General features: G+C 46.5%; 1 protein-coding gene and 1 long non-coding RNA gene across 3 annotated transcripts in view; both read right to left on the bottom strand.

The window, feature by feature from the left end:
* The window catches only part of LOC140218602 (uncharacterized), a 78798-nt gene extending 76741 nt beyond the window's left edge, over positions 1-2057 (bottom strand). The window contains exon 1 of the long non-coding RNA XR_011894806.1: positions 1773-2057. This is a non-coding gene — a long non-coding RNA (uncharacterized lncRNA). The remainder of the gene's footprint in view (positions 1-1772) is intronic.
* Positions 2058-3875: 1818 nt separating this feature from the next.
* LOC126531240 (ammonium transporter Rh type A-like) lies at positions 3876-24274 on the bottom strand. Of its 2 annotated transcripts, XM_050178688.3 has the most exons (9): positions 23975-24274; positions 22111-22294; positions 18197-18347; positions 17482-17626; positions 14057-14220; positions 11379-11516; positions 7568-7701; positions 6226-6392; positions 3877-4213 (listed from the first exon to the last, which is right to left on the bottom strand). In XM_050178688.3, the coding sequence occupies exons 1-9, from the start codon at positions 24135-24137 to the stop codon at positions 3993-3995; spliced, it is 1467 nt and encodes a 488-aa protein (XP_050034645.2). In that variant the 5' UTR covers positions 24138-24274; the 3' UTR covers positions 3877-3992. The 2 variants fall into 2 exon arrangements, with proteins under 2 accessions (XP_054927020.1, XP_050034645.2); XM_055071045.2 differs by lacking the exon at positions 11379-11516 and having other exon boundaries at positions 3876-4213.
* Positions 24275-25521: the final 1247 nt, after the last annotated feature.

Genomic DNA, 25521 nt, shown 5'->3' with positions numbered 1-25521 from the left:
CGGGACACGGGCGTACTTTCATTTCGCCCTCATCGAAATGCGGCCGCTGTAGCCGGGATTCGATCCCGCGACCTCGTGCTTAGCAGTAAAACGCCATAGCCGCTAAGCCACCAGGGCGGGTACATACATATGTATAGTACAGTTATGAAAGCTATTGGTACAGCATGTAAATTACATCTGCAACAATTGACACGCAGATGTAGATTATCGATTACGTATAGTAAACTATTGCATTATTGTAGCTGTCCTTAAATTATACGTTGAGTGTATTTGATAGCACAATGTGTATAAATATTTGTTTTCTATGTGTTCTTATCCTGATTATACGCCTCTATATTGATGCTTCCAATATACTTGGTTGTGTCTGCAGACTCAAGACATGAAGTCTGCAAAAACAGAGCAGCAAGGATGTCAGCACTACCGCAGAGCATACAGGTACACTGAACTATACCTGTCATGCCCTAGGAGTAGAGTTGATATAGCTGCTGCGACCATTCAATGTTTAAATTAAGAGTTCAGTCTTTGCAAATGTCATATCGAAGCACACTGAAAACATTAACGCTAATGAGCACATACAGGCACTATATTCTACCATATTACTTGGTTTTCGTTCTGAGTGATAAAACAGCGAAAAATATGCAATACGAGGAAAAATGTTCCAAAAGAAATAAATTGTGTTCAAATGCACAACATATTCATTACGCTAATCTTCGCCATTATAAGTACTCTAATATCGGGCTTTCCATTATCATTCGCAGCGACTAATTTTGTGAAACATATTTACGAGCACTGCCAATGGTGCGCGAGTCGGTAGCTACGCAAGGGCGCACTTAAAGCAGTGGCAATAACAAGACACCGTGCAAAATTAGGAGTTCATGACACCCTGCAAAGGGTTAGCGCTAAATTCTTTCAAAATACTTGGTACGCTTCGTCCGACGTCAGCATGTGAAAGCCGTCGTAAATATTCCTTCCATGCTTTGAAAATAGTAATTCAAGCGCATTTCAATTGTTGCTAAGGGTAGACAAGCCCGCGAACATTCACCACGCGGGAGGGCGGGCCTTTAAAAAAAAATTAAATTATGGGGTTTCACGCGCCAAAACCACTTCCTGATTATGAGGCACGCCATAGTGGAGGACTCCGGAAATTTCGACCACCTGGGGTTCTTTAACGTGCACCTAAATCTAAGTACACGGGTGTTTTCGCATTACGTCCCCATCGAAATGCGGCCGCCGTGGCCGGGATTCGATCCCGCGACCTCGTGCTCAGCAGCCTAACACCATAGCCACTGAGCAACCACGGCGGGTAGGAGGGCGGGCCTCTTTGATAGAAAAGTGCGCGCCCAAACAGCGACCGTGCAGGTGGTTTAGGAAAGAAAACGTGATTGGCATTTAGGCACACGCTGAACACTCTCGTCATTTTTCCAATAAGGCCGTGGACTTTTGAAATGTTATGACGCTCTCGGACATAATTTCGGGGTCAGGGGTATCGCACTGAACGAACGTTAATCGCCTGGTACTCTACTCCCACGCCACCCCGATTGACTCCCGTGTGCTACCGAGCACACAAAACAGAATAAATCGCGCTCACAAAGCGCTCGTGAGCTGCTATCAAGATACGGGTTAAACCATCCCATAACATCGATAAATCTAGAAAATGTTAAAGCTTTTCCTTTCGCAGGGCGCATGTTCGTAATAATGTATCTACAACAGGTATTTCAAGTGCCCGACATTGATAGAAGTGGGCCACTGTTCAATCACGAAACTGCACTTACCGAGTTCAAAGATCGTGTTGCGGCTGGTGGGACTGCGGTGGCAGTATAGCCGTCCACTATGCGCGCCGTATATATCCCTGTCGTCTGAATGCGCCCACTTATACTATCTGCAGTCGCATCACCTGATAATGGCTATGCAGCCGCGCAGAATGTCCCAAACATATCTGTGTGTCACAAGCATATGTCACACGTGTTCAGCGACCGTGGAATGCAAAACGAAATGAACCGCGGCACAAGTGGCGCACTCACGTGGTCCCTGCACGTCACCTTGTGGATCGTCCACACCACGTCGAGTTCTCCTTTGCCATCTTTCTTTCTTGTAGGATAACATATACATGTTTCGACACCGTAGAAGTATACCAGGTATGGATTACACGGCCCACAACATGTATATTGAGGTCGTGACCTCTCTGCGGCCCATACAGCCCTTAAGCTCTCAAAAAGTATAAAAACGTCGAAAGAACGAGCTTTGTAACATATGAAATATAAGTTATTTGGCTCTAAATATAGCAGTAGGGGTTACAACATTAATAGTGTAATTAGTAACTATTACTAACGCTACCGTTAGCAATCGCAGTTACTAGCACGTTAATATATATATATATATATATATATATATATATAAGTGTGTGTGTGTGTTATTCCGGCGACATATATCGCGTTCGCAAAGCCGCATATTGCAACTAATAATTTTAGCACAGAGAGGCGCTGCAACACGGGTCGCTGACTTGAGAACAGTTCTCGCATCGGTGAATCACTTCTTCAACGGTGAACTGTTTCCGCAACGGCATCGTCGTTACGCACACTGTGACGGCACGCAGGGAACGGGGCAGTTGAAAGGACGGTTATATCCACAGTCCTTTGAAGCACTCTAGTTGTACGTAATGCTGCATCGGTGTCGAAACAATCAGCGACTTAAAGTTCCACTGTACCAAGCGTCGCTCGTGTTGGCAGTCTTCCACACTTCCGTTTAGAGCAGTGGTGCAGCTAAAAAAAAAAAGCACTCTGTATAGGTTGTCCCATGCTAACGTTAGCCAAGCTGTGCAACTGGGAAAAAAAACGAATGATTTAGAAGACCACGGCGCAAGATATACGGATCTAAAGAAGTCCGGTGTTCGGTCGTCACTCCTCTGACAACCTAACACCTTGGGTATGATAATTGTATCTCACGCAGCCTTTTTTTTTTTATCTATTGCTTCGTCGAGCCGCTTGGCTAACCTTAGCTGGGACACACGGCATGTGCGTCGCTGGCCGATTTGAGAGACGATAGAGACCTTTAGTTCCGTTCCTCTCAGACGGGCGTATCCTAACAATTTGCACACGGCCGCACAGCGGCCGTGTGCCGCCCGCGAAAGCGAGCAAACGGTGAAACGTGAAGGGAAGCAGTACCAATCCGAGATTCGGGCGGGAGACGTTATCGAACCCGGTTCATCCAAAATTGTATTATCATCCGAACACGCCGTGCCGGCCGGGATATTCTCTGCGACAGCGTTCGTCTGCACGAACGCTGTCTGCGCGCAGCGTTTGTGCAGACAGCGGAAGGCAGAACGCTGCCCTCACCCCACTACAGAGTCGATTGAGCGGAGCGGGACTGTGCGTCCACTTGGTTCCTCAGTATTTTTGCAGCCAAGCTGACTGCGCGCCGCTCGCGTCTCTGGGAAACGTGCTATGACGCGCTTGTGAAAAGTGCGAAATCAACGCGATTCTGCCCCAGCGCGTGAAATGCGAGCGGAACGGCACAGTAAATGACGCTCAGCTAAAGCTGCCCAATGTTCGCTAAGAGCGGAAGCCGCAGGACGTGCGGGCAAAACGTTATCAACGCGGTACAATTGAACCTGTACAGCACCTGGTGTGTTATTACTGTTTCTTTGCTCTGCAGCGCTGTACTCGAGCGCACTACACAGAAATGTGGACGTAGTAACGTCTGCGCTCTAGACTAGATGATATGCGACTGTCTTGAAGGGGCAGCGCACGACGACGAAGACAGAAGGAAGGGACACACAGGACACACAGTTCGTGTCTATTCTTATTCTGTGTACTATTTTGAGCTTCACACCTCTTCTAGAAGTGTGAACGTCTGTAGCACTGCAGTATAAAGTAAGCTTGATTCCCTGTCAGTAAATGTCTGAAATAGAATCCTCGCACTTATTTTATTCACATTGTTTCCATCTTTCCGTAGTACCAGGTAGGTTACCATCCTGTGACCAATATTTTCGTCCTTTAGCGGGTAGAGGGACCTACGGCTCTAGCCTTGGTTTCACGCACGATGCTCATGATGCGGTTTTTGAACCGGACCTGCGGCCTTCTTGGAGGGGAGGCCTTTCGTGGCTTCACTTCCAGGAACGTGGGCATCTCGGGACCCGCCACGCTCCAAGCGACCCCATCGTCAAACAGGTCTTGGACGTCCACGGGCTGGAAGCACTCCAACCGAACCAAGAGTCCTGCACGAACGCACAGGGAGACCGCAGCAGTACGAACAACATTTAAGAAAGGAATGAGAATGTTCTTTGGGTTACAAACGTTCACCAACGAACATTCGTTCAACGAAACATGTACTGCGCAAAATACATGATGAAGGATAGGAAGAGAGACAGGACAGAGCGCAATGCTTCAGGAGACGTATTCTGCGACGATCACTTTCGGCAATAGTATCGCCGTCAGGCGCGCGCTGATTGGCTGGTTGACCAAAATAGGATGAGCCGATTGGCTAGTTGAGCACTATGTCACGCGAAGGCGATGGTATCGCCGAAGTGATCGTCGCACAACACGTTCCCAGGTTCAACGAAAGTTCACTCGTTGATTGTCTTGTAACGGGAACGTTAAAAAACAGTCGCTCCCTTCCAAGGCATGTATATGTGTACCTTCACTAACCAACAGTCATAATCATAATGATTCTGCAGAAAATATATTATTTTCCTGACTGTGTATGACAACGAAAGCTAGACATGATACGGCGTGAACGCCTTATTTCCACCGAAGAATAAGAGAAAGCGAGAGGCAGAAATCGCGCATGGCGTTGCGAAAGATAAGAAAGGTAGGCCACGGCAACATTTTGTCGCAACCGTAAGGATGTTATCGGCAAAATTATGCACGCATGTAATACGCGAAAAGCTTCGTTAATATCAGTAATAATTAATGATGAAACTGATAATCATCACTGACAGTAACAGAGAGCCTTCCATCCGTTTTTCTATGGCCCTCGGCTGAAAAACGAGTTTATTTGATGGCTCGTTTCACGTCATATGGACAGTCATCATAAAGCACACGTTTCAGGTCATCGTATCAACCAATATATCGACTCATTCGTACCATAGCGAGTAATGATTTGGTCCATTAGCCCACTACATTGTTACAGTAATATACGCGAATCATATTGTGAAGTTCATTAATGAGTATTTTGAAATTTACCTCTCGCATTTCTAATGCATTTCAGTTAGTGTACTGCGCCCTCTTCATTCTGTAACACCATCGCGGCCCTGAAGACATCAATAAAAGACAGTAAATGAACAAATATGAACGACATAGGACACTCATGCATATTTAAATGCGCGATCGAACAAGCCGAATGAATGTCTACATAGGTGAGCTGACAAAGTAGATTGTTTAGCTCCTCACTGTCTGGGCGAGAATGAAGTTGAGGCGAAATAAACATAGAAAATGTGCAACTAGTAACTGAAGCACTTTACCTCAATATTCGTTACACGTGGTATATCTAGTATTGTTCCGTGAGGTCAAGTTGGGCGTGCTGAATCGGCGGGACCGATGACCACCGTTCGCTGATAAACAGGTTACTGTTTTGACAACGTTGCTCCGACATCGAGACGCAAGGCTTGGTTACGGGTGTTAGTTCTCGTGAGTTAAACAGAATAAGTCACTGGCTGTCAATAATGCCTCATGTCTAAACCAATTAAGCAGCCATGCTGCCCGTTTAGTTTACCTTTGTGCAAACAGGCACCACGAATAGGCTGATTTTTATTTGTGCGAAGACCAGGGTACCACGAAAATGGCAGGCCGCGCAAGCTGCGATACTGCGACCGCAATTAAATTGTTTATGAAGCGTTTCAGTTCACTGTGCTTCTACTTGTTCCGCGAAGTAGAGAATAGCGCCATATTCCACATAGCCGCCCCACACATTACAAGGGCGTTTTTCATAATTACACCCTCCACTGCACCTATTTAACACCATGTACATTCATAACACCCCATATTAAAGGTGTGTGCGGAAACATCACCACGAATGTGTGACCGAATGCATTTGGAGCTCCACTTAGCTGCATCACACAGGTCACGGTGTGTGCCTATTGCTCAGACGCACGCCGCATTGAGGCACCACGTGGTGCTTAAAAGAGGCGTACATTCCCGCCATATTGTATCAGCTTAAGAAAACCTCGAACCATACTCTCCAATTTCGCATTCCCGTCAACTTGGCTTCTCAAATCAACGAAGGAGTCACCTGTGGCCAGGCCTCCGGAGATGGCGATGGCCAACGTGGCAAGCAGAGCCCAGAGCTGGTAGGCGGCCTGTTCTCCGGCGGACCGGCCCAGCCCATAGGTCACGTTGAAGCCACGACCGTTGGTCACGTTGAACACGGACGCTCTCGCCGGATAGATGGAGAATAAGCTGCGAATGGTGCAGATGCTGCGCAATCCTTTCACAGCAACTATATAGCTGTGCGTGACAAGATGCCCGCTTTGTATACAGAGTGGTAAAGTGCTACGCGAGTGGCGACACGCACGATGTCAGCCAAACGCCTAAGAATACTTCGTCTCGGCTGAGAATCGGAGCGGGTACGCCCATCGGAGATGAGCACACGAAACCGTGAAGCTAGTCTCGCAGCTCGAGCGCGAAACGCTGCCCGACTTGGGTTGTAGTTTCCCTGCTCGTTGATCTTGTGACAATGATTCGATTGTGAGACTATAAAAGCGAGTCTGTTCAAACTTATGCACCCATCTGGAAATGCGAGCGTGTGCGCAACAGCGCAGCCTCTCCGTAATAATACGAGGCAACTCTGTTCCCTCGTTCCCCTTCCCCACGTGTAGGGTAGCCAAACGGACGAGACCTTGGTTAACCTCCATGCCTTTCCTTCTCGCCTCTATCTCTCTGTTCTGAAATCGGTTCTATGAAGCCCCTTCAACTGAAAACTGTTACGCACTTGTAGTGAAGCACATTAGCATTTAGTTGCCTTTATTAAGCGTCAAACGTAGGGACTCTTTTTTAACACACCGTCTACACAATAAGGTGCGAAAAGTAGAGAGACTTGTTGGTGTCAACAAATGGCCCTGTGCAAGAGTGGTCAGAAACTGGCAGTCACCATTAATTACTGCGCTATCTTGGATTAATATGTATTGGAGGCAATATTTACGTTCCCTTTCTTGTTAAGTACAAGATCCATGCATCTGAATGAATGTACCAATCGAAATCAACTGAAAGTTTGGCCATGCGAAAGGAGCCGTGAAAGCACATCAAGTTACCAAACTTAAGAACAAAGAAGTACCAGCTCTAGAAATTTATCTCCCTCCCTACATAAAATACAGAACTTAGTAAAGCATCGCAAGCTCAATGCTGAAAAAGCTTACAGAGGTCACCCTGTAATGCATATTAGCGCCACGTGGAAAACAGACTCGAGAAGGAGGGAACAGTAAGGAACAAAGCGGGTACTCTGTTCCCTCCTTTTTAGGCCCTCGCTTCCCAATTTCACGCTAATACGCATCCATTCTTCAACCAACTCACGCCAAGCAGCAAATGTTACTTGTTACCTGCCTGATTTTATCTCTCGCAAACGAGCAATCACTCACCTGTCACCATGAGATTCGTGGGACGCTGCGGCCGCCAGTATGATGCTGCTGACGCCTGCGAGTAATCCCGGCATGCCGTGCAGGTTGTGCACGCCGCATGTGTCGTGTACGCTCCAGCGACGAGACAGGAAAGGCTGCGAGGTAGCGGAGAATGAGCCCTGCAGCGTTGCTCATGTTGAACGAATCTCCAATATCCACGAGTGCTCCAGAAAAGCAAGAGAGATCTCGCGCTGCCTGTGCTACATGCTTGTCAGCGAACGCTCGTTGTTTCTGAGTGCAGATACAGCTTCCACAGGACGCGCTGCGAGCTGTCCTAACGAACATTTGCATATTGTACAGAAGGGCTCACTGCGTAAATTGCGCTACAATGAAATGCCAACATTTACTGGCATTAAAGAATATACAGGGGATTATAGGTCAACTTTCAAAGCCATTAGCGCATTATTCGAATTCCAGAGCACCTTGTGCCCTCACTCGCGGTCATGATAGGCCTACCTGTCATGCGCCAGTACTTATTGCAGCCTTACTCACGTATCTGTATTAAATAAATACTGTTCCTCTAACGGAATCGTGGGGCTTTCAGTTGCGGCCGTCACAACCTACGCGCTTCGTCTTGCATTTCACTGAGATGGAAAAGAAAACAAATTGAAAAGAAGGCAGCCGACCTAACGAGTTGGAATCTACATACAGCGAAGCCTTGTGTGAGTGCATGAAGAGCCGAAACACGGGTTTTTGTTTACTGAATGCCCGCACAGAGTGACACGGAAAGCTTTATTCAGGCATTGTAGAGAGGCTAATGCAATGCCGCCTCCACTGCCACCGATGCGCGAAGGCGAGCTTTCTGGTTCTCTTCTTTTTTTTATTCTTCCCTCTTCCACACGGTTGTCACCGCCGCTGTCACGGACGCGCGGAGGCGAGCGCCATCTTGTGGTGGCGCAAGAAGCCCAGCGGCGCGCGGCGTGCGTATCCCACTGTAATCGTTTGGCCTATTCTGCAAGAGAACAGCCAGACCGCAGCACCAATGGTGACGAAACCGGGCGATGCTCGCAAAGAAAAGCTTCGCTTTCAAAAGGAAGTCCGCATCCTAGACATGTTTTTTCAGTCAAACCAAAGATGCGCCTTCAACCTCTCCGTATTCAGGCATCCGTCGAACAGGTGTCTAGAATGATCAGAAGAGTCACTATAAATATGGGCATGAGAGAAAACGACACAATTCGGCTTGTCAAAAGTCTCGTCGAAAGTAGAATTCTATACAGTCTTACCTACAACAACTTGCTAATGACGGAGAAAGACTCCATAGAAACATGTCTGCGGAGAGCTTACAAAACGGCTATGCAGCTCCCACAAACGACTTCGACGCAACTCCTTATGGCCCTTGGGTTCTCGAGTACCCTTGATGAACTCACGGAGGCACAGCTCAATGCGTAAAATTCAAGGCTCACCCAGTCAACAACGGGGCGAGACATCCTACGTAGACTGGGTTTCACAGACTGCGCGGAACTCCAAAACAGACAGGCAGACCTCACAACTGCCCAGAGGGAAAAGAAACACCGTCGCTCCAATCTCAAAAGGGATGCACCCCGTCCTAAACCCGGGACGCAAAGAAGCTTGGGCCAAGCGCTACAAGAAAACATACCAGGGCAGGATTAACACATACTACACTGACGCCACGGTACACAGAAGACGTATACCACGCTTTACAACCACACTGATTGATAAAAGTTACAGAGAAGTTACCAGCACCACAGCGCGGGCTTACAAAATCTGCGAGGCCAAGGAGTCGTCGCTACGGCTATCGCGGCGCACACCAACACAAGTGAGGAAGCCCATATACTCATGGACTCCATTCAGGCGTGTAGAAACTGCTGAAATGGTAGGATCTTTAGGCAGCCTACAAGATAATAAATAAAGACAAGGACCTCGGCGCAATCAAATTCATCTGGATACCCGCTCGCACATGCATCAGGGAAAATAAACTCGCCCACACGGTTGCCACTGCGCACACAACATACCAGTGTCACCCCGACAGTGAGGCGAGCATCGAACCCGAACCGGTGGTCTGGAGCCGATCGGTATTCCTTGAACATTGCAGGAGGGCTCGAATTAAGTACGCTCCACCACATCGGAAACTAAGCAAAGCGGAACAAGCCACTTGGAGGATGTTGCAGACTAAAACTTACCAACACCTACATCTCCTACACAAAATATATAAAGAGAGACACATAAGAAATGGATGTGGAGGCAGGCACTAACTGAATTTATTGTTAATCTGTGTGCGAGGCTGGTTCACAGTCTCGTAGCAATAGTTTCCGAGGAAGCACCGTTTTAGGGGAAGGGGCAAGGCTGTTCTTGTAGCGTGCAGTGTCGTAGAGCGGAAATACAGGCGGGAAGAAACGGAGTGGGCAGGACAATACACCCCATTTTTTCCCGCCTGTATTTCCGCTAAACGACATTACATGATGCACCAACTGGCCCAACAGTCTACGCTTCTGTTCTTGCAAGGTTTGACAGTGAGATTCGCCGGGGTGCTGCTGGAGGATCCTCCCGTATTGTCCCACGTATAATATATATCTCTCTTCGTGACCATGCGAGTCACTGAGCATAATTTTCACTCTAAAGCCCTACTGATTAGTAAGCATTTGACCATGTGATGTACAACCGAGTGTCTTCTGGTTCCGTTTTGATTCAATATGAGAGCCACAGCTCGACAACGCCTGTTAATTAGATCGTGCGCTAGGTTCCGCAATCCCGTTTCTCCGCCGATCTCGTTCGACCTAGCCGAGACCATTCTCATCTGGAGAGGAAACATTTTTCTAAGTCGCCAGCGCACACATACTCGTTTTCGACAGCGCTCATACATTTAGGTCCGTAGTCTTCATTCGATCGAAAAAAAATGTGCGGGGAAGCCCACTTGCGGAATTTCTTACCTTACGCGAAATGCCGCTGTGCTGCGTTGGCATTTAACATTACGACCGACTCCAGCCTAATTAGAAGCGTGGCAAGCCGATGTTAGCGTCTTACTTAATCACTGGCTGCCATCGATTGGTGCTTTATAAATGACGACCTAGTGTCTGAGTTATATATTTGAACTACGACCGATCATGTCCTGCTCAGCAGAAATGTGCTCTGACTGGCGTAAGAAATGTCCTTGTTGATGGCAAGCTGATTACTTTGATTCGAATTGCGTTAACAGGTTTCTTTTTTTAACGCCACTTGAATTGGCTGTTTGCTACATGTCCAAGTAAAATTTGTGATGTCCGCTTACACTGACCGTTTGCTCCAAGTACTATTGAACTTTGTAATGAAAGTGTAAGTATGTATACCGCCGTTTCAACAACGGCTACCCCCAATTTTTAAAATCAGGGTCTTCAAAACATAATGAGATGTTGCTTGCAAAAAACACCTTGCATTCGATAGCCCCGCGGCTCGGAACGACGGACGCGCGGTCGGTCCTAGCAAGCCGTTGTAACGGAGCCAAATAGGAGAAAGAAACTTCCTCTCACGCCCGGGCTATCTACGCCGTCACGTGACGCTACTAATGAAGCAACTTTCTACCACGCTGGAGCTATCCATGTCATCATGTGACGATAGTATATGGGCGCTCACGAAACGTCTTGTCGCTGCTTCGTAAACAACACTTGCACCCGCTCTTGCGTGCGTGTTATGCGAAGAAGCCGAACGTTAGGAGACGCGATCACCGTGGGGCGAAGGCGAACGCCAAGGCACTATAGATAGTCAAGCGTCGAAATCTCGTTAGCCGTTTCTACAGCTGTAGGGATGCACAAATTACAAGAACGATGAACTCGCTCACCGTAATGAACTTGTATCCTAACACCGAGATTCCTCCGGCTATACTGCCCACTATGATGGCGCTGTGAGGTTCACCCAGGATGCTGGCAATGCTGCCAATGGCAACGCCACCTGAAAGTGTTGAGTTCTGTATGTGGACCTGCAATTTGTCGAGGATAAAAAAAAAAACTCTGAGTTTGCGCCAATCTGCGACATATCCGAGGCAGTGCTCACACGCGCTAAACGCACCAAAAGTACGTAGGTACGTTGAAGAACACAGAAAGGTTTCTTACTAATGCGAAGACGCGTACTCCAGTTAAACGACTCACCAATTTTCACTTCATTGAGCAGTGCGCTAAGTAAAGTTTTAGTAGATGCAGAAAACTCAGAGAAGGGCACTTACTAAATGTTAATGTATCAATGGAAAGTGTTCGGAATTTTTTTTTTTCGTACTTGTCATTCACGTCGTCTGGTAGGTAACTGAAACCGACTCCTGAAGACCCCGAAGTCACGCCTACGTGCACTATACTGCGGCCTACTTGCAAGGACGCCCTTATGGATCATTATTATTTGGAAAGAAAACGCTTCTTCGAAGAAGCTGTTTTCGCTATTTCACAAATGTAAGTCCTTGGTGTGGTAAGCGTTTACTGGGTTCATATTACTGTTACGCACATTCTAAGTACGCCAATCAGTCAACATTGGTTAATCAAGACAACTACCTACAAAACGATGAGCAGACTGCGTTTCGTGCCGTAAAGAATAAATAAGTGTGATATTAAAGCAGGGTCCCGAGATTTGTCGTACAGCCTCTTGCATATAAGCAAATCGCATGTTTTCAATGCAGCGTATTGAAAGCATAGCGTTCAAGACACCACTTGATCCGATGCTTCATTTATGACTATCACGACTTTCTTTCATATTCGTGCTTAATGTTTATCTGTACCTTATACATTTAAATTCTCAAGTTCCCGAAGTGTAAAGAAGAAAAGGGTAGAGAAGTGATAATTGCTTAGTCTAAAACAAATGGTTGTTCTGGCAATCCGCTTGCCCTTCCGCAATATGTATACAAAACAATGAACAAATGCATCATTCGTAGCTAAAGAAAATGACATGACCCGCCCAACGGCTTGAATCATGTATCACATCCTTAGAAAAGGCACAACAATTACTTTCCTTAGGAAATCGCTGTAGTTGGAAAAGCGTTAAGTAAGATACGAAAGAGATCCAGTTGAACACACGCTAATGCACTATGCAGGAAGTCGGCTAGAACAAGGCAACTAACCGACATGAATCACGTGCGTGATTTATACTTACGCTAGACATGTGATAAGTTGTAACTAACTGAAACCAACGGCTCGCTTACTGAGTGACCTTCCCGAGCAAAACAAGAAACCCTGATGAGAATCTTAAGAGCGCGAATGTTTCTCAGATTTCACATATCACGTCCAGCACTTCTTTGGATTGTGGATGTTGGAGAAACAGTCTGAAAACCAATGCGGTGCTTCAGGAGACTGTATCCCCCAATGGCAGGCAAAGTGCCGCAACGGGACTCTGGCAAGCCAGATGTAGTTACACCATACACCAAAAGGTATACCGGTTTCCCACAATTTATGTCTCATATCACAAATGACAATGTAAGGTGCATACGCCGACAATAAGTAAGCTGCATTAATAAATAAATTATGCAGATCCAACGCCCATGTTGGAATATATATGATGCGAAGCATTCCTGAAGCGGTTAATTGGCTTTTATAAAGCTAGAAGCGATGCATACAATTGTCTTTATCGTCATCCTACGCAACGTGTGATCTCATGCAGTGTGTAGGCTTACGTACCGGTCAGGCCACAGCGGTAATGTCGTGTAACCTTTATGTTTATGCATCCCACCGTTCACAAGCTATGCAGAAATTCAAACAGCAATTAATGCGAATGCGCACTGTGAGACGTCCACGCAGTGGCATCACGAGGTGCGAAGGCGACGTTCGATGTTTGTTGAAAAAAAAAAAATGGAGATCGAGTGGCGATGTGCACTGAGAGAAGTGCGATGTCAAGGACAGCGGTAAAGTTGACTCGCCTATTATTCGCCCGTGTCGTGTACCTGCGTCTTTGACGTAATGGAAACTCTCGCGCGTGCAAGTGATTTTGCACGCACGGGCCTTTGGCCGCACCTGTGCACGCGCCTACGTGTTCTATTTGGCGAGGCAGTAGCAGCAGAGACAGTAGCCACGGTCAGCAATGTCTGAGAGGATTCGCAAAGAAAGCTTCGCTTTAAAAGACAGCGTTCATCCATGAAAAACATATTAAACGAAAGGAAAATTGGTACAGGAGCGAGAAGGTAAATTACAGGAATTGACAAAAAGGTATGCCGTGAAACGCTACAAAAAATTTTTAACACCACGTATACATTACGGCAGCAAAATGGGATAAAACAAGAAGAAAATGCACGTTAAATTGCGGCAACGATAGTAATACTGCCTAAAACGTTTGCGCAATTCCGCTTACGTGTAGGCATGAGTGCCCTTATCTGAGCATTTCGTGCGTGTAGCTAATTCCTGAAGCGTGGACCTAAAGCGCGATAGCAGTGAACATTACCAAAACGACACGGTGCACGAAACGGCTGGCGCCCAGGGCAGTGGTGACTCAATGCTTCTCGACGTACACCATTCATTCAAGACTACGAAGGAAGCGTGCGCCACCGACCATGTCGAGTCTTCCTCGGCCGTCGAGACACGACGAGGCGGCGAACGCAGTCAGACATGACGCCGTCAGGGCGAGGTAAGTGTTGATCACAGCACGATGCCTCTCGGCGCCTTGGACCGTGGCAGCGTTGAAGCTCGGCCAATACAGCCACAAGAAAAGCGTCCCTGCGAAGGTGCAAAGGCTTCTTTTGTGCCGAGGATTTGCAGCTTTGATACTTTGATTTGCAGCTTTGCTCAACGCTTCCCTGCAAGCAGCGTGCTTTCAGAACCAATGTAACCCTCTGTGCATTACGCTAATGCAACTAACGTCATATCAGTTTTTTGCCAGTGTTTTGTTTTTGTTGTTACCTTCGTTTTCCGATTCTTCATTACTTCGTAGACTAAGTTCTCGAGAAACATTTGATAATTAAGCTCTGCAGAACACCACCCAAACCGAAAGTGACAAACGTAAGGCAACGCTTTGAAGTAGATCTGTGACAAAATCTTTCCTTTATTCCAACTTAAGCACGTTCATGGAAGGCGTAAAGACGGCGGGAATATTAGAAAAACCTAATTTGCTATCCGCATGATCGCAGGATGGTGCAGAGAAAATCAGCTGAGTTCTTCAAAGCGGCTTGTTAGTTGCACAACAGTTTGCCCTGGCTCGAGGTATACGCGCAGGACGCTTGTGAGACATAACGCGAATCGGAACCCCTCCTGCCCTCGTAGTCCCTCACGAGAGCCAGCACAAATGAGCAACGCTTCCGTTGCAAGGTACATTTGGATGTGCGAGGCACAGAGATGGTGCCTGTATAATTGAAACTGAGTTCTTTTTCGTAACAATCATGAAAATACATTCATGATCTGTCAGCGCAGCGAAAGACAATGACAAAAAAGAGTTAAGATACGATCACAGGCGCTGTCATATCAACCGAAGCTTTAATGCATCCAAGTGGCCAATACATGGAATACAGATTGCACCAATGCGAGAAAAAACAAAAGTAAAGCCAACAACATTTACAACAGCACCAAACACATCGCGTGTGATTAAACCTGATTTAAAAAGTTAAACTCATCCTGTGTTAAATTGGTAGAGTGAGTGACGGTGGGACTGCGCGTCAGAACACTGGCTGTTCGATCAAGCACAATTCCAGGTTTATGCCCTGTGGTACTGGCGTTGTGTAACAACCTCCAATTTCTTGTGGTAACCCGCCGTGGTTGCTTAGTGGCTATGGTGTTGGGCTGCTAAGCACGAGGTCGCGAGATCGAATCCCGGCCACGGCGGCCGCATTTCGATGGGGTCGAAATGCGAAAACACCCGTGTACTTCGATTGAGGCGCACGTTAAAGAATCTCAGGTGGTTCTAATGCCCGGAGTCCCCCACTACGGCGTGCCTCCTAATCAGACTGTGGTTTTGGCACGTAAAACCCCCTGTTTAGTTTTTAATTAATTTCTTACGGTAAAGTCTACACTGGCTAGACCGGGCGGGGCATAAACGTACGCCTCAATGAACACGGCATTTCGTTAAAAGGCACAAGCAGCTCTCATCTCTCGAGCCACCGTCGCACTTGTGGTTGCTTACAGCTTTTCGATGTCGTTACGAGGCACAGAGAGCAGTGGAAGTGCGAGATAGCCGAGGCTTTTCACATCCATGAGCATGCGTCCGAATGCGTAAGTCAGCCCTCCGTCACTATAACACAGGATGAAATTAAGCATTAAAACCAGGTTTGATCACACGTGATGTGTGTGGTGCTGTTGCACAAGGTGTTGGTATTAGTTTCAGTTTTCCCGCTTTTATGCAAAGCGCGTTGTATATATTGGCCATGCACGCGTGTTTGCATTAACGCTTCAGTTAACAGAGAGCGCCTGTTATCGCCTCTTCTTTTTCGTCTTTGTCAGGCGTCGCGTTGACAGATAATGAGCATGTTCCAACTCGCCTAGTTCTCACTATTTGTGCGTGGAAATTGACACTGCAGGGAAATAAAAAGTTTTTAAGAGGGTTGTACCGAACAGTAGCGATCCGGTGTGGCCGCGCCCTGAAAAGGCCACGACATTGCAAGGCACCTGTTGCAAAACTACGGCGAGGGTGCTGTACAAAAATGGACTTCATAAAGATCCTCTACCAGCTAGCTTAGACCGCATGCAGGGGAAGATTAGTGTTGTCTCGTAATAGCCCGCACACCAAAAAGAAAGAATAATGTTGTCAGTATTGCCGTGGAAGACGTGATTTCGCTATATTATAGCAACATGAGACCCTTTTGCTAAGACGAAACCATCAACCTGGCGTGTTGTGCCACACGACATTTGCGAAGAGCGCATGAGGAAACAACGCATTCTGGGAAGCGAACGGAGAGAGGTGGCGCGGGGGCGACGGTTACGTCATTCAATGACTAAGCCAAAGGGCCCCGCGACCGAATTCTCGCGTGGGCTGATGGTGCCCACCGTAGCGCCTGTGTGTGCCACGTCTCACTTTCGTCCTTGTCTTTTTAACGCGCTATAAGCCTCACGGTGCCCACCAACGACGCAAGACCGCTGCAGATCTGCCCTTCAAACTAAACGACGCTCTTTGAAGTCCCGGAATCACTAAGGCGGGGAATTACTATGGCGGGGTTTCCCCCGCTCGCGGTACCGGCCATAATCAACAACAAGGAAGGTATTGGCGTTGTATTGTGGCGATACGGAATTGCCGTGTTGTAACTGTTTCGCAGCACCGCGACGGAGGCCACTCGAACGCAATACGTTCCGCTCCTCAAGCCATGTTCTGGACAGAGCTAGAACGTCTTAGTTTTAGTACCTTGGCTTGAGCACGTTGGTGTGCTTGGGGCAATTGGTGTGCTTGCTGAGGCGCATGTTATTTACCGCGAGAATGATGAAAGACGAAGACACACGACAAGCACGAAGAACATAGAAAACGATGCGCATCACCGAGTGTAATCGTGTTATTCATGTTCCGCCGTGATTCATAGTTCTCGTTGTATGTAACGTGAGTCTCAACATGAATCTTGGTTTTGTTTGTGCTATTTAAAGGCACAGCAACATTCACGAAACGTGAAAGCCGGGACCACAATAAGCACAGTGGGTCAGCAGGTGCCTCAATCTCTGTTTCAGGACACGTCAGCTACACTGATAATTAAATTAAAGCTGATAAGAGGGAAACGTACAACTTGTGTAAATAGGCTGCATACAATATAAACTCACCGCACATATATGCACTTGTGTGTAAGCAAACACAGGCAACTCAGGGTAATTAAAAACCGGCACGGCGCACTGTGAAGTTTATTCGCCTTCCACTTCCCTCCCACACAAAGGTGGACGGTTTCTATGAAATTTCTTACAACGGGTGCTACACGTTGGTGTGCGTACTTATCCACAACTGAGCTGCTTTTAGCTTCTCGGCACGTAGAAACGCGGTTTTTGACCGCACTACCCGTAAGGAGCACAACTGACCAATCATGGCGAAGACGTCGGAAGTGTACGAAGAACCCTCGTTGCGGTGGCCGACGTGGTCTTTTCTGTGCAGGACGAATGCTAGTGCCAGGCCGAAGTAGGCCCCGAAGGTGTGCAGGAATATGGAGCCGCCAGGATCCACGGCCTGAGACAGAGAAACACTTGTTAACTCGGCAAACGACAACTGCCACTGCCACCATCAAGGCTAACAATAAAGACAGTCAGTTTAGCATACGCTAAAGAGGCGAAAGGCGAAAGCCTGCTCGCCTTTGACATAACTTGACATGCTCATTCGAATGCGTTGTTATTTTCTATTTCCTGTTTTACTGTTTAGCTGAATATACACCTCGAAACAAGTTGCCTCAACTTCCAAAATGCGTTAGGAAACTACACGAAAATACCGGACACACGACAAACGATATGAAAAACTTAGTTCAAAAATGCGAAATGCGCGCTACACTCGTTGCCATTGATGTTCTTCAACAGTTCCCGTCTTCAGGATCAGTTGGGCCGACTGCTCGAACGCGCCTGCTCGCAAACTCATCGAATTTTCTAGCGGCTGCAACCCAGAATCATTCCTTCAGATAATGGTGAACACGACGACTCGGAACTAAACGCGACGAGAAGTGCATAGTTACAGCAGCAGCAGAACTTGGATCGTTAAATTGTCGGAGAGAAATCAATAGGTGCAAGTGACACAGTTTGTATACTTAACCTGGAGCACCGCTACACCTAGGTATTCGTTGCCGGCGCCAAGCGCGGTTTCCACGATCCCGATAATGGCATTCTGGATCAAGCTCGTCTTTCCCAGAAGTGCACCGAGAGAGATCAGGTACGTGACTGCTGAAAACTCGGCACCCAGGAGGCTTCAAACAAACAAAGAAAAATGAGTTAAGCAAGCATTAATGAACCGTTGGTTGAAGATTGTTTTTGCAAACGTATAGGTAGAAAAATTTTCGGGGACCAACAGAAAACGATGGTGTTCTAACAGTTGAACGAAAAATATGTGGAGGTGATATTCAAAGATTCGTAAAACAATGTAGTCAGCAAAATTTCTGTAATGGGATCGAAACTCTGAAGGGTTTTTTGTGGGAAGCGCCACCGTTCTGACGGCAGAAATTTCATTTCTTTTTTTTTTGCATAGAAGTAAACTGGAGTTGACGGAGGCGTACTACTTTCAACCTCTCCAGTTAGACCTACCTACCTTTCTCGGCCACTGACATTGCTGTAGTACAGTATGACGTAATTGCGCGAGTTCTTCAACCCATTCCCCCAGTCTGGTCTGCCATTGCTGTCGCAGATGGGGAAAAGTAACCGTTGACTCTTCCATCCATCTTACCTCTACGACCTGTCGAGCCTTTTCAACGTCCTCCCCTATGATCAAGATTAAGGATCAAGGTTCCTGTCCCTTTACCCTAGTGTAGAGTAGCAGGTCAGAGCAATCTAAAACTCAGGCCGACCTCTCTGCCTTTCTGTAAATATTTTTTTTCGCTCAAGGTTTTATGATACTAATTCTGGTTCAGGCTTAAAAGGTGCGGACTCTATAACGGCCGTAAACAGTGACGACAGTATTGTTACTTAAAGTTCCGCAACACCAATGTGCTAATGTACCAATAGTGTGCCCGAAACCTACGTCATTCTTCATCGACGGTTCTAACACATTCAGCAAAATTTTAAACTGCGCGAGGAAGACAGGACGTGAGCAGAAACGTGGACGCACACACTGCGCTTTGTGTGTGCGTCCATGTTTCTTTTCCCGTTCTGTCTTCCTCGCGCAGTTTAACATTTTGCTGAATCTATGAACTGACTAGCCCAACAACATGCCTTACTTCAAACACATGCACGTACACGCCCTGTTCGGCAATTTGAAAGTACCAAAGCCGCCTTCCAGCCATGTAGTATGTTGATCGCGCGAGACGCGACCGCTTCATTCTGCTAGGCCTTCGGGCATGTCACGCGTGTGGTGAAGGAGCTACAATGTTGCCAACCTTTAACAACAGTCTTGCGAAGATACCAGCTACAAGAGTTGAATGACGGTATACGGCAGCATACAGAAGCAATTCACGTGACCATCTCTGCTTGCAGTAACAAGTGAAACCGATAATTTTATTGGCCCCCAGTCTTGTGAGAAGCAATGAGGCCGGAAAATCTCCAGTTCGAAGCCAGTGTGGCAGAAATTGTTATGGAGCATACGGTCCAGCACTGAAGACCTTGTGAACGTGAACCCACGGAGCATAAAGTTTGATCTCAGTTCAAAGCCTGTTAACCCTTAAGACACGTAGGGCCAGGGACCTTATACACGGACCATAACGACTACGGAGATGTATAGAAGTGTCGAGAAATTGTTCCATATATGTTAAATTTGCACTCTACTGAAGTATAGATGAAATGACGTTTAAGCGAATGAATTACAACTGCGTTAGTGTAGATGATGTTAGCTAAGCCTTTGTTCGCCCGAAGAGCTCATATTTAAGTGATATTCGCTCGAGTAGTAAGTACCTCGATGTAGATTACGTCTACTGGTTCCTCCTTGCATACCAACTTGAACATATTTTTCTATGCAAGGGCGTTCCGCAGTAAAACACATGTTTACAAGTATCTGGATGTCAACATCTTAGTGAGATCTGATTTTGTCCATCTGTACTCCTTCATGACCTACTTCTGTTAAGGTCAGTGAAAGAAGGCCCATAGCATCGTTAATCAGTAGTAAATAGAAATAGAATAGCAAAATAAGTACTGTAAACTGAAACAGACAAGCTTGAGTGAAATAATTCGTTTCAACGGAGGGGATGTAATTGAGTGGTGCTTGGTGATTGTGGTAAAGAAGCTAAAATATGTCATCCGAGTTAGTGTGCGTGTTCATGAGCTAACTACGAGTTTTGGGCCCCAGAAGTAGCGCTTTTTCATTCTTTCTTGTTTTCAAATTGAAACTTAATTATATCACGCAACAAGAAGTCAGTCAAAGCAGGTGAAAAATTGTGGTCTTACGTTCCACACAGCATTCTGCACTGTCGTGAGACATTTCGAAAAATTTCAAGCCATAGAGTTCCGCGGTTCATTTATCAACCCCGGAACTAAATATCAACAGCCAACTGGCATTGACTATTTTGTTTCATTTCAGTGAGTCTTATGCGGCTTTTCCTTAACCGGCGACTTTTTTCTCCCATCAAATAAAGGGCGCAAACCGCGCTGTCTTGCAGGTGAAGCGACGCTTCAAGAAAGAAGAGTTGGCCAACACAGCCACAAGGAACTAGTCGTTTCGCTTCCTTTCTCAGAGCAACACAAAAAGCATAAGTATCGTTAAATTACTGATCGCCGTGGCGTTAACTATGCTCGAAACGGTGACCGTTTCCGGCCGTCACTGATAGCGACATCGACAGTCTCACATCGTAGTCTATACTTCATAATACCAGGTTCGTGCAAACATTACTACAAAAATTTACATTGCTAGCGCCAACACGATCCATGAATATGGAGCGACTCTACCAGCGTAGAAATAACGATCACCGGCGCGTTGATTTTTCATCGCTTACGATGAGCTGGCTTCAGAATTCCTTTCGTTATTGCCTTTTTTTATTCTTGCTTTTTTTCGTGAAATCCCTTCTTCGGCAATTTTTGCGGTCGGTGGTACATTAACTAGATGTCAGTTATGTAACGCAGTGTTGTATATATTCAAGGTATTCAATATATTCACGTTCGCCTCCTGCACTTCTTGGTTACACAATGCCTCCATGATTTCTGGTATCTCTAATTAATAAAATGCATTTTCATAACCTATGAAAGTCATATAGAAAAGTTGGTTTTACTCCGCAGATTTCTCAATTAGCTGATTGATGACATGGACGTGATCCATTGTAGGATATCCCTTCCTGAAGCCAGCCGGTTCTCTTGGTTGATTGAATGACGTGCTGCCCTGAGTCTATTGGCAATTATCATGGTAAATATTTCATACAATACTGTAAGCGATCTAACGGGCCTACAATTCTTAATTCTTTAACGTCTCCCTTCTTATGGAATAGTATAATGTTGGCATTCTTATAGCTCTTACAATTGAAGTCATGAGGTATTGCGTATGAAGGGCAGCAAGCTTTTCAAGCATAATATCTCCTCCATCTCTGATTAGATCGACTGTTATTCCACCTACCCCTGCCGTTTTTGCCCAGGACGTGTTTTGCAAGGCTCTTCTAACTTCATCACTATAGTTATAAAAGGAGCCTCCGTATCCTGCTCATCACTACTTCCAATGAAGGTTGCGTGGCCGCTCTTGGCACTGTACAGGGCCGCTGTGTGCGTATACCACGCCGTCGTGTATACATTGAACTGAGCTAAATGGACAGCAGCCAACGTCAATGGACAGACGGACGGACAAAAACCAACAATGCTGCGAGGTGCGACGCCTGCAGTGACGACTACCGGTGCTCCTCGTACCGCCTGCGTTCTGAAATGCCTTCAGCGCAACGGTAAACCTTGCTGTTGCTTCTAATGCTGCGCGTTTGGCCAAAAACTGACAATTTAATATTTATTTGCTTTTGTGAAGAAAACGTCATAACTTAAATAGATTTTGTTAGATATTTTCACCAGAACTGTGATAAGCCGTAAACAAAAAGAGAGAGAGAATTAGGCTGGTACCTTTCCATGTCGAGCGGTATTTTGGCACCGTGCACGCGCCATAAGCCACGCATGATGACGGCCCATTGGAATACGATGGCGCTCTGCAGCAGCGTGTTGCCCACTGCGCTGTAGCCGAATCGACGCAGGAACGTCATCAGGTATCCGAAGCCGACGTACACCATCACGTGCACATCCTCGAACACTGCAAGCCAGGAACGGGGTGGGTGCTCATTTGTGAAAGCATCGCAACCTGGGAGAAGCGTACTGAATTGGACTGGTTGACATCATTCTGGGACGTGAAGGAAACAACGCGAGAACAGAACAACGCCAAAACAGGCAAACACAGCACTGAGTGAGAACAGAATCAGCAGCAGTATTAAATGTAAGCGGTGGTCCTATTCAATAGAAATCAAAGATGGAAGGAATTTTTTTGTTCGCTGCACTGTAACTGTCTAGCTACAGGTGCTGACACCTGAACGGCGTTCAGCAGGGCAGGAGGGTGATGGTTGAACCCATAGTTCCCATGACCTGTTTCCGGTTCTGCAAAAATGATGGGGAGAGGAAATAGTAGATAGAGTAGATAGCAGGCTATATATAATAACATACATTTCGCGACTGGGTCAACATTGCACCCCTTCTTTTTTTTTATAAGTGCATCTAAGAAGACGTTGGCGCCTGCCTTAGTTTGCGTGAATTACCACAGCAAAGTTCTTAAAGGGACACTAAAGCGAAACAATAAATCAGTTTAAGCTAATAAAGCTTTCTTTGAGAACCCTGCAGGCAGTCATTTAAAAGATAAGTTTGATTATTAGATGAGAAAATGAAGGTTGAAGTATCAGTATTTGAATTTCTCGCCAAAACCCCGATGCCGGTACGTCAGTCTGACGTCAGGGATTCCAAATTATGTTTTCGCTTTTGGGCCGCGTTGGCTGAGTAAAGGTTCCCGAAACTTGCCATGTTTAATATTCGGTTCCTTTAGAACACAATGTAGTGAATCTGTAATGCTGTATAATACATTAGGCCCTAGAAGATGCCATCAAAATCCATGACGTCACAGCGAGCAGGTGCGGGAACTTCGAGGAGGTGTCGCCACCCGTCTTTCGTTCTTGCGCTTTTTCTGGCTTACCAAGCGTCTTATCGTAGTAAGAGTGGTGTTTTTGGCGTCGTAGAAACGTAATTTACTGATGCAGAAAGAATAATTTTTCTCTTTAGTGTCCCTTTAAGTAGACGAGACAGAACCTTTCCGTCTACTTCGGGTCTGATTGTGTGCGGTGCTCGAAGGTGGTTTCACCACTGGCGATAGCGCGTACATATTGCGCTAGGGTTATATAGTATTAATGCAGAAGCAAGCTTGAAGACACTGTACCTCGTATTTCTGCACACACTTCCACGAGCAACATGTTAAAAATACGGATATTAGTTTGTCTTTGACGGCGCGCAATCCCTCTCAAGGCATATGTTCAGGGGCCAGGAAACAGAAATACAGACTGCAATGGCGTTGGGTTCACATGCAGCCGCACGGAACTCTTATGGCTCTTGCATTCAGGGGCGAGCGATACAGGCGAAACTACGGTGTACTTGGTGCTACAAGCTATCATATGGCGGCAGTTGAAGAGGACGTTTACATGCCGTTTTTCTCATGTACTGGAGGGCTAACGAAACGCCAACAACTCAAACAAAAGCAGTAACATCCGTTCGCTTTTCCACGTTAACCGTTGCACACGGTCGACGTCAGTGCAATTCAGGCTTGTAACTGTGGCGCTGCAGTTTGCGACGGCAACTCATCTGCCGCCGCAGAATCACACTTTTAAATAAGCTCTCGTCAAGCTTCCTATCTCTCGCTTACATTTTAATTTGCACGAACATGCACCGGAGCACTCACTCGGATAGAAACGGTGGAAGGTTTCTTCGTTGGACTTTTCCTCGGCGGGTGTGACATGTCTCGGCTGAACGGGCCGATCGAAGGTGACGCACACGCCGAAAAGAATGAGCAGGATCCCTTCCACGAGGCCTAGCGCGAACGCCGTCTTGATGCGAGGTTCCATGCCGAATGGACATCGCCGGTGATACGCGCTCAACAGTGCACTCTTTTCTCTTAAACTGCCGACGAACAGTCGTGGTGAGCATTGAATATTTCAGCACACGGCCACGAAGAAAGACGATTAAGGACATGGCGAGGTTGGGGGTAGTTTTAAAGCGGGCGCTTAAAACGGTAATCGGTGCGGGCGGAAAGAATTCCGTTATGCACCATTAGGCACGGCCCGAACAATCTGTATCGCGAGTAGCACGGCAACTGCATAGCAACGCGGTTTCCACGTTCCGGGAATGGAGCGTTGGGGTGAGCATGTGCGTTAGTCGGGAGGGAATTCAAGGACATTTGCTCGTTATCAGCGTTACTTTGATGAACGTGTTCGCGAGGCGTAGTATAAAGACTGGCTGCCAAAATATAAGTAGAATTCATTGTGCCATGTTTGGTTCCAGATTAATCCGTCTATATTTACGGTCTTAATAGACAAGTCGCCATTGTGAACTTAAGCGCTTCGCGACACCGACCAGGCGTATCAAGCCACGTTTTCTGGCATTTATTTAAGCTTTGGGGGCGCTAATGCATATAGACGTACGCTTTGATGAACATTTTATCAAAACTACAGCGTTCTTCAAAACAGTCGTGACGAATCGACATGTTTTAATGACTGACTCGTCGAGTTCTCCAAGTTTGGCAAAGCAGCCGCAAGCTCTTTAGCTTCTGCAACCGGTACTCCTTACACTTTGACGCTATTAGGTCTTGAAGCAAGTCATCACTCTTCGTCTTCTCAACTGCTCTCAGATTAGTCGTCATTATTGTTGCGCAAATTTCCATCTATAAAGCTTCATCACCCGACTCACTGTAGCTGAAAAAGACAGATGTTCTCCGTGCGAAACACCAGTAGCGAAGGCACATTCGTTTTCCGTCTCTGTTGTAGCGTAGAGTTACACAATACTTAAAATATAAGGAGTACCTACGCGGCCGCAGCGCAGCCCATATAGGAAGGTTCTTTTTAATAACCTGCATGGAGTCACTTAAACAATGTCGTAGTCGCTCGCTCGACAGTTGATTGGATTAATAATTTCAACAGATTTCAATACCAACGCAAGCTACCATTAATTAACTTCAACCATTTTTTTTCCACCTAGTGAACACTAAAGTACAGTGTTCAGTTTCCACAGTGCTGCTCGGATATAGTAGTTGACGCCGAAAGATTTCGCAGACGATATAGTTGCTTATGTATAGCCATCATCAACTGTAGAAGAAAAAATAAAGCACAGCGAAGACCTCGATACACATTCCCACGAATAGGTCTCAAAAGTTGAGTAATAGGTAATGCAGAGTCTAAGTTTAATCTGAAGGTTACGAGACCGGAGTCGGCCTCGCTAGCGAAGGCTGATGCA

This window comes from Dermacentor andersoni, chromosome 5 (genome assembly GCF_023375885.2).
Source record: "Dermacentor andersoni chromosome 5, qqDerAnde1_hic_scaffold, whole genome shotgun sequence".
NCBI classification, from domain to species: Eukaryota; Metazoa; Arthropoda; class Arachnida; order Ixodida; family Ixodidae; genus Dermacentor; species Dermacentor andersoni.
Note: the sequence above shows the minus strand (reverse complement) of the source record. Positions and strands in the feature narration are given on the sequence as shown.

Bases quoted from the DNA above. Each gene is read 5' to 3' on its own strand.
- LOC126531240 (XM_050178688.3), bottom strand. From the start codon at position 24,137: ATGGAACCTCGCATCAAGACGGCGTTCGCGCTAGGCCTCGTGGAAGGG. The intron at 18,348-22,110 runs GTACCAGCCTAA...GTTTGTTTGAAG, and splicing joins ATACCGCTCGACATGGAAAG to CCTCCTGGGTGCCGAGTTTT. The intron at 6,393-7,567 runs GTGAGTGATTGC...CACCATTCGCAG, and splicing joins CACGAATCTCATGGTGACAG to CTTATTCTCCATCTATCCGG.